This window comes from Agelaius phoeniceus, chromosome 1 (genome assembly GCF_051311805.1).
Source record: "Agelaius phoeniceus isolate bAgePho1 chromosome 1, bAgePho1.hap1, whole genome shotgun sequence".
Lineage (NCBI taxonomy): Eukaryota > Metazoa > Chordata > Aves > Passeriformes > Icteridae > Agelaius > Agelaius phoeniceus.
Genome location: NC_135265.1, coordinates 29138791 through 29151934, shown reverse-complemented (window position 1 = coordinate 29151934; position 13144 = coordinate 29138791). Strand labels below are relative to the sequence as shown.

Sequence of the window (13144 nt, the reverse complement as noted above, 5' to 3'; positions counted from 1 at the left end):
TGCGCTAGTGTATGAGTTCATATTGGCAGTGACAGAATTTAAATTACATGTTGGTTCTGTCTTGTGAGGGTGGTTACAGTATGCTGGGTAATCTCATCTAGCCTCTCTTTCCCACGAAAGGTTGGTCCCGACGGTCTTTCAAGGTCTCTTCCAACCTGGGCTCTTCTGTAGTTCTGTGATTCACTTGAGGCTAGAAAGCCCTTCAAGGTGATGAAGTCACTAGCAAGCATGTTCCTAACTATAAATATCTGGCCTCTCACTAAGCAGTTCACATATCTAAGGGATAAGTGGCTATGTTACAGTGTTCCTTCTTCAGAATATTCTTTAGGAGGGTGGATCATTTTTCCAAGCCCTTCTGTAATGTAGCATTTCAAAAAAAGATGCCAACATAAACTGTGCTTAAATAACATTAGTCTGAGTAAAAGCCACAAGAGTTAGAGACTAGAATTAAAGCTTAAACTGTCCTTAAGTCACCCTGTTTTGTTTTGATATCTTAGAAATCCCCAGACAACTGTCTTAGCTCAGTTTTGCAACAGATATGTTCAGTGGATTTCCCTGTTTTTTCAGTCCAAGCACTTGTTTGTGGAATTCTATTTACCCTAGCCTTTAATGCATGAACCTGTTTTTGTACGCTGAGTTTTCATTGCTCTCGAACATTTAAAATTCCAATGGTGTGTAAAGAGATATATGTTCAGAAACTTGTTTTACCTCTTAACCATTATCAAGTTAAGAAAGACCTGAAAAGAAAAACAGCTGTTGGGAGTGTGATTTGCATGTTTCTGCTCTAATAAGGGCTGTTATCTCCAGGGATTTGTGCAGATCACTTTTGAAGGAGGTTGCTAACGTTAATATTGCTGTTTTGTGCTCTGCTGAGATAGCTTTAAATACCACCAAGGCTCTCTACAAGCCCTTCTGGCCATCAAGAAACACTGAATTGTCCCCTTCACCTGTCAGAGTCCCCTTCTCCTCCCCAGCTGTGGACTGTGGTCTAGCCACAAAGGCCCCCAGTGAAGGCAGGCAGTGGTTTGGATTACAGGAGGGTGGATAAATGTGTTCCTGTACATACACCAAAGTCAAGCTGCAGTATTTATAGACATTTGCATACATCATAGTATAGTTTCTGTACCCACAACTATTGGAGTCCTTGCTCTGTGCAAGCTTTGTAGGTTCTTTACATAATTTCTGCTCCCTCCCCATCTCTGATATCCATGTTCTTTAGGGCATTTTGCCCTAATCTTCTATTATAGAACATCATGTGTTCTAGTAAAGTCCAAAATAGCTGACACAAGGAAGAAAAAAAAATCATCTCATTTTTCTCCATTTTTAAAGAAAGGTGGAACTGTAGTGGGAGATATTTTTTCCCCATTTTCTTATTTATTTTGAATCTTGTGTATGAAGCAAACATGTACTTCATATTTTTCTGAAATTCAAATTTTTGTGATTTACAAGGTGAGATACTACTAGAATGAATGTATTCAGAAAATGTCACTTAAACAAATGACCTGCCTTTGTGAGTTCATATATGCATTTATAACTCAAGGCACAGTGTTTTTGGAACATGCATTGGTGGCACAAGATAGCATTAGTATCTAGTACATACAGCCCATACATCTTCATACAGGGCATGAGTATATGAACGATAAGTGGTCCTAACAAGTACCAACAGGAAACAAATCCACTTGTATAAACAAATGGCTTGATTCCATACAAAGCTTCCAGTACAACAAGTATTATTAACTTCCTTTGAGGCTTTGTGAGTGAGCCTGTTTCTTATTTTATCTTCAAGTTGCAATTTTCTGATTCACTCCTTGACAGTTCTTAATGATAATTTCTGCTTCTTTTTTTGGCTAATGAAAAAAGGAAAAAAAGGAAATGAATGCAGTGCCAGTCAGCCTAACTGTTTCATAATACATTTGAGTTTCTAAGTTTATTTTCTGCAGGTGTAGGTGGAATTGCAAACCCCAATGTTACAGCACAGTACTCTTTCTACTGCAAAAATTATAGTATTTACAGCAGCATTGGAAAAATTCATTTTGTCTCCACTACTGCATGGTAATAGTTTCTATCTCTGTAGTTTCCACAGTATTTATAATTAAGCTATGATAGTAAATATTTGTCAGAACAAGTTACAGCAGTATTATGACAGATGGTAATAGAGTTTAAATTGTTGTAGAAATATGAACTACCTATGAGTTGATAGTCAAGGGTTTTATTGCTTGTGCAATCAAACTCCTGCATTGTACTTCACTCACACAGTTTTCTCCAAAAGAAAGTCTTTTGCTTGCGTGAACCAAAGCTGGTTCAGACCCGAAGTTCAAGAAGCTCAGGTCTCCATTTTTCTTTTGTGTGACAGTAAGAAGCTTCCAAAGAAAGGCACAAGTTTTTTGGTTTTTTTTTTTTTTTTTTTAAGTGTCTTGTTTGTAATAAGTGCTAACAGGACTAGTAAACAGTTTGTTGCAAGAGCATTGCATTTGCTGTTGGTTAGTGTGGACACAATATTACTGCTGTGGTGATTACTACTGTGGTAATCTGCAGGAGATAACTGGAAGACATCATGCAGTTCATCAGGGTCCAGTGGGAAAAAAGCATCCTGGTATTCTTCTGTATGATTCTGAACCTGCAGATGTCCAAGTAATTACATTCAGGCCTTTTAGTTCAGTTAGATAGGTTTTATCTAAGAGAAAACAAGCATAGGCTCTTGAGAGTAGCATTTCATGTAAAACAAGATAATTTGAAATGAAATTCTCTTCTTTTTTGCCTACTGAAGAGCATTTGGGAATACCAAATGGCAGTGTGGCTTGTACAGATTACAACTTTCATGTAGAAATAACCAAGGGGAAAAGTTAAAGCAGGAGGGTAATTAATTGTCCTAGCAAAAGTTTGCACCCTCTCCTTTTACGGGGGTGCTGACATTCCCTTCCTGTTACAGCTGGAGTGCAGTGACATCCTTGTGAATCGATCTCTCACAACACTACCCCTGAGAGGACAGAACAGTGGACTTTTACCCTGGAATGTTTCCAAATGTTAGAGCAGACAACACTCTATAAAAAATGTGTTTCTTGTGGTCAGAATGATTTCTGTGTAGCAGTAAGATGGGTGAGAGTATATTAGAGTAGGAGCAAGATGTTGCTAACGTTTGTGAAAGAGCAGAGAACTCTAACTACGCCTCCGTCATGTCACTGTGGTAGAATGTCAGTCTTTCTACTGTTTTGGAGCTGGTGCATTTCCTGTTTGCCTCTTCTGTTGAGGGAAGATATTGAAAGCAAAGAGGATGTGGTGGGGACGGGTCTTAGAGCTGGTATTAATAGGTGGGATTTTTGTTTCTTTGCTTGCCGCTGTTGTACAGTGACAGTGACCCTGATGGGAGCACTTGGCATGATCATAAGCAAAATGTTGGTTATTGAGAAAGTGATACAGCCACTAATAACGACTTCTGAAGATCTTTGGGAAATGGAACGTAGCTGGAGTCCTTTACATGACCTCTCTAATTTGTGTTCTAGATTTCGCCGCCAGCTCTCTGAACCTTGCAATTCTTTCCCACCTTTGCCTGCAATGCCAAGGGAAGGACGTCCAATATATCAGCGCCAGATGTCTGAACCAAACATCCCTTTCCCACCTCAAGGTTTTAAGCAGGAGTACCACGATCCAGTTTATGAACACAACGCTATGGTTGGCAGCGCAGCCAGTCAAAATTTCCCCCCTCCTCTGATGATTAAACAGGAACCTAGGGATTTTGCATATGATTCAGGTAGGTGAGATTCTCCTTTAGTTCTGCACAGCAAAACAATATGTGACTCCAAGCCAGTGCTATTGATGTTTTCATTGTATGAATTGAAACTTGCTCTTTTGACACTTACATCTCACAAATTATGTCTGAGAGAGCTTACAAAGTATTAAGATTGCTACATAATACAGTGTGACTCGTGCTTGCTCTTGCTCTTTAAAGGGCTTCATTTTCTAGAAATCTCTGTCCAGAAACATTAAAGAAGTCGAGGAAGAAAGTAATGGGTGCAAATTTGCTTTGTTAAGAGGGAACTTGTTTTGTACTATCTCATCTTTGACCTCTGAATTTGTGTGCTCCATTTTATGAGTTCTTCCATTTGTGTGCCAGAAATAGAGAACTCTTTCTTCTCTTGCTTGCATTACTTTAAATCAGGAGTAACTCCACTGAAGTGGGGTTTATACAGCTATAAAACCGATGAGGGAGAAGAATCGGCCAAATTGGTGTCAGCTCCTCAGTTTGTGCATACTGCTGTGTTTGTGGAGGTACATAATCTGAGATGCCAGGTTGCTGATGTAGAGAATACACTGTTGCTATTAATAATGTTTATTATGATTGTGCTTATAGGGCAACTGGAATGGAACCTTATTGCTCTACAGACAGTACAAAACAGAGGAGGTGGTGGCAGAATATGCTCTCAATAGCTTCTGATCAAAATAGAAAAGAGAAGCAATAGGAAGGATAGAAAACAAGGGAATAATACTGTAAATGTTTGACAAAATTTCAACATAATATTTCTATTATACTTGGAAAAAGAATGAGAAAATTAAGAAGTCAAAAAAGAAATTTAGTAATGAGTACTAAGTAACAAGGCAAAGGAAGCTACAAAGAAGAAAGTTTGGAAAGGTGGTATGAAAAGAAGCTGAGATTAAAACATGAGGAATGCTTTAGGTGGGGTTAAACAGTTGATTGGTATGGAGCCAAGATAATGCAATCAAATTGTTGTTCAGTTTTAGTGTAAGTGATTTCTGCAGCTCCTCTTCAGTGTCTGCCTTGGTCCTGCTTTGTGCATGCTCCACTGTTGAAAGGAGGGATTTCAGCATGTCCCAGCTGTGCTTCTGGAGGAGAGTACATTGCTTTCGTACACATCCATGATCACTTGGGCAGGGGGAATGGATGGCTCTGTCTGACTTCAGTCTGACTCCCCCTTCTTCATGATGCAGCTGTACTCCCAGGGCTTTCCTTCTAGTTCAGTCTGTAGCTAGATGCTTTTGCAGTTTATTTTCCAAAGGCTATATGACAGCTGAATTGAAGTGTCCTTTGAAATTTCAGCTCATGCAAGACTATCTTGCAATTTGATATAGTGCAGAACAGTTTTTTTATTTTCTTTCTGTAGCTAACTTAACACTGTTTATCTGGTGGGGTATTTTGTGGTTTCATTAATGTAAAGTGCTTGTTGTAGAGTTGATCTCGATGTTAGAATGGGGGAATTTGGCAAGTTTTCCTTTCTTATTCTTAACAAGCAAAAAACCAAAGTTAGGAAAATTTGAGTTAGCCCTTAACAGGGAGGGGACCAGGGGTGAAATATTTCTCCAAGCTGAAACATAAGACAAGATGAAAGTGAAATTGAATTACAAGGATCAGATCCAGAACTCAACCCATTCATTGATGAGGGTTCTGAGATCTGTGGCTTTGTGGAGTTATGTATCTCTGGTCCTAGAGCATATGGGAGAGACTGTGTAGTTCATGTGGCAGTGGATAATAAATGGGGGACTGCAGCTTCAGGCACTGCCAATCCCTTGAAACCTTCACAAGCACCATTATTCATCTTCCTAAATTAAAGGTCAAAAAAAGACCCTTTTGTAAATATGCTTCTTATTTGGCTCAGAAGTGGGATCTCCTTATTGCATACTGTTGCTTTAAATCTGGACTGGCTGCTAACATTCATCTTTCTTTGGAATATTCTGTATGGAAGAAAGCAGGAAATTTTATTCTGAAATGAAGATGTACAAACTTGTATCCAGTCCTGTCATGTCTATTTATTTTGTGCCAGCAAGAACAACATTCCACTTTATAATAATTATCTCCGAGCAAAATTGTTGCTTCTTTTGTAGATGAATGATTAGTTTTTAAAAATGTAATAGCTGTGTAACCAGTGGTCATGAAAAATTAATCTGTTGGTATCAGGAAGTACTTTTATTGGCCTCAGAATCACTGCATTTAAGTTGACACATCTGTACACTCCATAAATTGCAGTCAACAACTGTGGTCTGTTGATATTTTGTCTTGTTACCATCTGTTCTCCAGAAACCATCATTTTCCATCCTTGCTAAGAGTACATTAAATAACCCCTTAGGAAACATAATGTATTTGTCACTGAATCATTGATTTCATTTTTCACCTATGGATGTTCAGGGAAGAAGGAATGCCAGAGTAAAAAGTCTTTTTTTTCATTGTATTTTATTGCAGCTCAGATAAGAATATAGAAACACATTTAAAAAGTTCATTGTAATGCACTGAGATGTTCCTTTTGGGATGTTTTTGAAAGGGACTCGTAAAAGTTCATCGCTTTTGTGCACTATTCTTTTATACTTTGTGGGAAGCTGATGAATGAAAAGCATATTATAGAATGATTACAACTCTATTAAAACATGACATTAATTATGACATGGGAAATGGCAGATCAATTAGTTGTAATTGTAATTGCAGGTATGCAATTTCTACTGCAGAATAGAGATAATGGAGATGTTTGAGATAATGGAAAAAGAAAAATGTCAACAGAGTAGAGTCTCTTCCTTATCCATCCACGCTTCTAGAAGTCACAGTGCATCATATAGGTTCAATCAGACATTTTCTGTCATGGATTTTTTTTTTCCCCATGTCTGACAGTCAGATGTATTTAGTACTTGATGGTAAATCTAGCAACTTTAGTCACAGATGTGCAGCCAGGGACATACAGAGCTTTGAGATTTTGCATAATTAATGAATATACTCCAAAAGGCTTCCTAGGACCTTTGTTTACAAGGCCTAATAGTGGGTATTCCTGTACAGTTAGCACTGCTAGAGTTCAGTAATGTATCCAGGTACTTAAACAAAAAGGCCAAACTTGATATAGCTTGTCTCTTCTGTGCTTTGTTTTTGAGCAGGACCTTCACAGGTTTAACCCTTCTTACATGATGTAGTGCATTTGCAAATATAGTAAGGTATGACTCTAGCTGTGTGTATATCAATTAATACTAAAAATCAAGTTTTAAAGCGACATCTTAAATTATTAAATCTTGTATTTGGTTTTGCCCAATTGTCCAATATTTGGTTTTGCCCAATTGAAAATAGTTATTTTGCAAAATTGAAACAGTTATTTTGGTTGAGAAATTTTTATAATCATGTCTTTGGAAACTGAAATTTTCTGTCTGAAAACTGTCACACAGTGGTAATGGAGATGAATAGAGGAGGAACTGTTGCTTGCATATACTACTTACTGATTGCCAGGAATTTTTCTGTTGAAATTTAGATAGATTCCATACTTCCTGAATGTGTTACAGGCATTAGCAGGGCTGTTCTCACAGTTTCATTTCAGGGTAGCCTTACAATTAATACGCTTGAATGGACTTTGGAAAATTTGGATTCTCTCCCTGTCACTTCCGAGACACTAGTCACGTCACTTAAAGAATGAACTCTCCAGACAGAATTATTAGCCTCCATGTCTTTCTTTCTGAGTTGCTCATCCCTTTAATTCCTGAAGCCTCACAAGCAAATACTTTGTGTTTGCAAGTGAGAATGGATGGGGAACTTCCCCTCTGGTAAGAGAAATGAACGGAGGCCGAGAGACAAATTAGATACATAAACCTGTTTGTTTGGATACCCAATTAGAACTGGGTGATTTTTAAAATAACATTATGTACTACATATGTTCAAATCCTAGCTCCTAGGGACTTTCTTTGTGTTTCTAGATGAAGAATTATGGGAACATCAGATAAGGGTCTCACTATAAGCAGTATAAAAATACATAATACCAAAAATCTGGCAGAAGCAATGTGGCTACTTTGAAAAACCTTGTTGGAGCTGGAATGGCTTTACTGGGACTTAAAGTTGACCATTCAGCTGTATTATCTTTTCTTTTCTCAAAAACTTCTGCCTCAGTACATAGACAACTTCCATCCCCTGTAACAAATGAAGCAGGGGCTCCTCCTGCTAAGCTGTTTGCAGCATGGCTCTCCTTCCCACAAAGAGTTTTGACCTGTGCTTTCAAGACAAGAGTGATGGAGCAAAAGGCTGTACGATATTTGCAGCAAAGGAATTGTATAAAGTTTGTGCAGGAGGTTGTTAATTATGACATTTACTAACCTCCTAAGTTTGCTCTCCTAAGGAAGAGAATGTTGGTAGCATTCTGCCATCCATGTTATAAATGTATTTACCTAATGATTGGAAACAGATTAAAATGCAAGAATTCTCTCAAATACGTGATGAGGTGTTTTTTGAAAAGCAAGTCAGTGGTTATTAAGGTGGAAAAAGACCCCTAGGAGCACATTCTTCCCTAGGTGTCAGCCAATGTATTCTTAAATTTGGGATTTTGCAGAATAGTGTAAGAGAAAGTGTTGAATTGAAATTTCAAGGGGGAAAAAATATTTCTTCGGGTTATATTTATTTGCAGGTTGATTCCTCCTCCCCCCACCTCCCTCCAATTTCTTTTTTAAGCAGTTTGTTATTCTATTGTATTTCTGAAGGAAAAATTTAGATATTTGGAGATGCTAGTGTGAAGAGAAAAAGTCAATTGGAGGCAGTGCTGGTTTGCTTTTTCCAGGATATTCTCTAGTACTGCATTAAATGCATTGACCAGTGCGGCATTTAAAGTGGCACAAGTCATGGTGCTTCCACTGCTGTTTTTGATTCTATTGGCTAATTTTTGTACCATGCTCTGAAAATATAAATTTCTGTGTGATTGCTAAGCATTATTACTTCTATTTTTTCCCCTTGGGAGATTATTTCACAGACAAATAGACTTCACTGTTAAGAAATATTTCTTGATCATAAGCCTAAATTTTCTCTTTGATTGGTTGCATTCCCTTGCTCATAGCTACATCTCATGGAAAACAATTTATTGGTATTAATGTACCATCTCTAAATCACTGTAGATGGATTGTGTGTGTGCTCTGTCAGTGTGACTCAAGATTTTGTATCTTGCTTCAAAAGTCTTCCAGCTGCTGCATCTTTTCCTCAAATTCTCTCCAAGTTTCCTTTTTTCTTTTTTTTTTTTTTTCTTTTTTTCTTAATCAGGCTGTTTTGAACACATTTTTATAAAATGGTTTGTGAAACAAAACTGACTCCATCCTTTTCCTGGGTATGGTGCTTAGCACACACATCTCAAAACTGCATCTACTTATGGCCTTAAAGAAATTCTTATACACAAAAGTACAATTGTTCTCAATGAAAGTCCAGATGGCATAAATGCAGGAGGAGAGAAGGAACAGGGTTTGCTCTTGTGTTAGGAAGTTTAAGAACTCTCCCCACCTCAATTTTGGTTTTGCAGTTTTCCCTGTGGTTTAAAATATTTCATCCTTGTGTTTTGGGAACTTGTCTTTGCTGTGTTGCTTCAGTGAATGAGTATGAATTTTGTTCAATAGTTAAGCTGCACTGGACTTTGTACTTGCTTTTAAAAGACAAATCTGCTGTCGGACTGTGTGGCGGCAGAAAATAAGAGCATCTGACAGGGAAACTTGGGAAACCTGGACTTCAGAAGTTTGCTGTGAAGGGCAGAAATTTAACTTTGCTGTCAATCTAGCTGATTTCCTCTATTCACTATTTCTGCCTGAAATAAATCTGTAGCTAGAAATGATTTCATTTTGCAATGTTACTTTTGTGAACAAAGGAAAGCCTGATTACCAAGTTAATGTGAGTATATAGGCAGGAGACCATATATGTATTTTTGTTTTCGAGGCAGACAATACGATCTGAAAAATTGTCCTGCAGTCCCTGTTTTTCAAAGAAATGGATAAATATCCTCTAAATCTACAGTTACAGTAAGTGGCACTGGCTAATGATTTGATTTGAGGATTGAGAGCGCAGTCTGGATTTACTCTTTGTGCATTAAGGCAGGTCAAATGGACACAGGCTGCATTTTAAATCAGTAATGGAAGGCTGAAGCCTGCCTTAAACCAATCACATCAGCCTTGCTCAAGACCAATTGATCCCGAGAGACTGAGCCCTGTGAGCATAGCTTTTATATGAATGGACTCTGTGCAGCCTGAAGTTTCATTCATAAAATGGATGCTGAAGGGAAAAAAAAAAAAAAAGCCAACCCACACACACCAAACCCTGGAATGTCCATTTATGCGGAGCTGAAGGGTGTAGTGTTCCCTCAGCTGCTGCTTTTGCCAGTTGCCTTAAAGTAATGATTAATGCTTCTTGGCCCTGCCTGCCTGCAACCTGACACCATTTATGGCCTTGGTGTGTTTCTAATGTATAGTGAATGAGAAGGCTACATTCTCAAATCAGAAACATAAACAGGAACTGGTTGGTCTGAATTCCATTCAAATATGTCACTTCAGCCGTGCAGTGTTTGTCCAACTTCGATTTTACAGGCAGGGAATGGGGCGGGGGAGAAAAAGCAACACAGACATTTTTGCAGCAAGATTACCAACAAAAGGAGCGAGGAAGAGAGAAAATACTGCTGTCTTTTGTTGAATTCAAGGGAGAGAAATGTTTAAGACACATTTTACAGTTGCTGAGGTTAATAAAAGCAAATACATGATTTTAAAGTATGCTCAAAAGATCAGCTCCATGTGGAATTTCAATTCAGAGCTGAATGTATGAGCCTTTGTTTTCCTGTTCTGCTGTACAAAAAGTTACACATCGCCTAGACAGGCTGTTGACATCTGGTCTCACAAAATGCATTGGATGTTGTCATAGATCTAAAAACCAAAGTTGTGGAAAGGAAGATGTTTGCTTAAGGTTTTTTCTGTATCTGTGTAATATTTCCACTTAGACATGAGCCGGTGAGGCCAAACATAATTCTCTGACAAGTTTTTGTGAAATGAGGTGTGAGAAATTAAACTTTAACAATTTTAATCACCTATTTTTAGAAGGAAGCGTATGTGTATCTATGAGTGCACATTCTTGTAAGTTTAGTTTTTTTCCTAGATTGCTGGCACAAAGGCTGGTGACTGAGAAAATGCATAAAACCTTCATTCAGAATGTTTCTAAATTACATAAAGATTTGGGAAAAGATTGCCTGATTTTTAAATTGATTTTTAGAGAATTTTTATTTGTTTTCACCCATGTAATTTCAGTGCATTTCACCTACATTTTTTTTCATGCTGAATCTGCCACTGAAAAAAATAGTGCTAACTTTTGTATTGCCAGGACTTTACCAGTTTGTAGGACTCTGTTCATTACATAGCTTGTGAGGGGATAAAGCTTTTAAAGGTGGTTGAACTAAAACTTGATCCACCAGCATTTGAGTGGTGGGTCAATTTCTCAAGCAATTCTTGTAATTAGTTCCAGTATTTTTACCTGAATATCTCCTTTTGGGGAGATATGAGTTTGAATATAAATGTGTTCTGCAGGTTTAAAAATCCAAAAGAATAATTTGTTACTTTTCCCTGCAAAACACAAATCATGCATTTTTCTTAGTGACTCTTGGTGCTACCTGAGCGATTTGTTGCGATCTTGTTTGAAGAACTGCCATTCTTACCTAAAAAGGTCCTTTTTTCTGGTGATTTCACTATTATCTTCACCCTTGAGCTGGTCAGAACTTTCTCAGTGATGTTGTAAACAGCTGCTTTCCACCAGGAGGCTGAATGTGTTTCAGTGGTGGATGAAGTGCTCCTTTGTAAACAGTTTGTCAGTGCTCTTGGAAATCCATGAACAGAAAAGTTATTTGCAGTGATATTGTGATGTTTTAAGTTTTAATGCCAAAAGTATGATGTGTTCTAGTTTGAACATTTTATTTTTAAAAGGCTACTTTTGTCTCTGCACTTGGTAAAAATCTCTCCCAGTACACCAACCACCTGCTCATGTAGCAGAGAAGTGCTTGTACTGTGCAAGGGAAGCTCTGAAAGGCACCAAAAGAAGGGCTGGTGTGTTCACAGGGTCAGGCTGGCACATGGGAGTGACTCCAGGTTTGTCCCAGCTACCCAGGGGACTTGTGCATGTCCTGTACCCAGTAGTACAATGGGAGAGAATCTGCAGGTGCTGCATTTCTTGTCTCTGGGAAGGCAAAGTGGCACATTTAAGGCTATCTGTATAGACACACAAACTCTGAATTAATGAAATAGGGGCCAAAATTCAGATAATTACTTTTCAGACCAAAAGGACAATTTAGAAGGACATGGTATTAGTGAAAGTGCAAGGTTTCCAGTGAAGTCCCTTCAATGTTTTGGGGACGAGGTCCTTTTGAAACAGTTCCTTATGGAATCTGCTGTTAATATGCTATTACTTGGTAATAAATTGTAAGTGGAAAAGTGGGCAGGAAAACATTAAGAAGGTTACAGTCTTATTATCCCTTGGTTTTAAACCTTTAGGGAAGTAGGCATGTTTCACTGTGAGTTGAGTATTTGGTGAATTTGGGTGACTTGTTAACAGCCTCCCTGACTAAGGCAGCTGCCTGCCAGTGCAGTGCAGTTTTCACCTGAGCTGCCACATGGAGGGTGAGGCCAGGCAGGCAGTTCCTTTCTCATCCCACCCTGTTTCAGGTGGCCTGTGCCTTCTAAGGCTCCATCTCCACATCTTCCCCTCTGCACGCGTACATGTGCAATGCCACTCCTCTGTATGGCACTGTGCTTTGTCACCAGCACATGGGCTGTGCCCTGGGCCTCCAGACCTTCAGCTGATGTCGATAAAGTGAGCTGAAAAGTTATTCAGAAAGAATTAAAAAAGGAGTTAGAGTGTAACATAACAACCTGCCCTTCAGTTAGGGAGACTGTGTAAAGTCAGAAACAGGAACAGCTGAAGAATAAATCGTGGTTCAGGTTTCCAGTTCCTGATTTGCTCTGCTTCATTCAGAAGAAGACGGTCAGTCACTTCCTCCTGTAGAATACAGAACAGAGTTTTGTCATTTCATCCCTTTGCCTGCAGGAGCTCCATCTTCCCTGTGTCTACTCTGCCTAGGGACGCAGGCTGAAATTGTGTTTTTTTTCTTTGCAGGGTGGGATTGTGGGAACAAAATCTCATCCTTATATCTGAAAACCAATCAGAAGAGAGGATTTAAGGATTCTTTACCTGCTCTGAGTTATACAGAGCTGCAACAACCTAACCCCTTAAATTCTGACATGATAATTAATAGGAACTACCTTACCAAGGGACCACTCGTGTCTTACCTGATAATGAAACTTAGAATCTGTGCCTGCTAAGTTCAATAGCAGATTTTTCTTGTCCTGAGAAAGTCTATTTGGGCTTTTTCTGCTTGGATGTATTTTGAAGGAGGCA

The 13144-nt window shown here is 38.5% G+C and overlaps 1 protein-coding gene across 6 annotated transcripts in view; it reads left to right on the top strand.

Moving 5' to 3' along the window:
* Nucleotides 1–13144, top strand: part of ETV1 (ETS variant transcription factor 1) — a 66409-nt gene that overhangs the window by 36316 nt on the left and 16949 nt on the right. For all 6 annotated transcript variants that reach the window (XM_077175498.1, XM_077175505.1, XM_054632339.2 and 3 more), the window contains one exon: nt 3501–3748. In XM_077175498.1, the coding sequence (XP_077031613.1) occupies nt 3501–3748 (248 nt within the window). The remainder of the gene's footprint in view (nt 1–3500; nt 3749–13144) is intronic.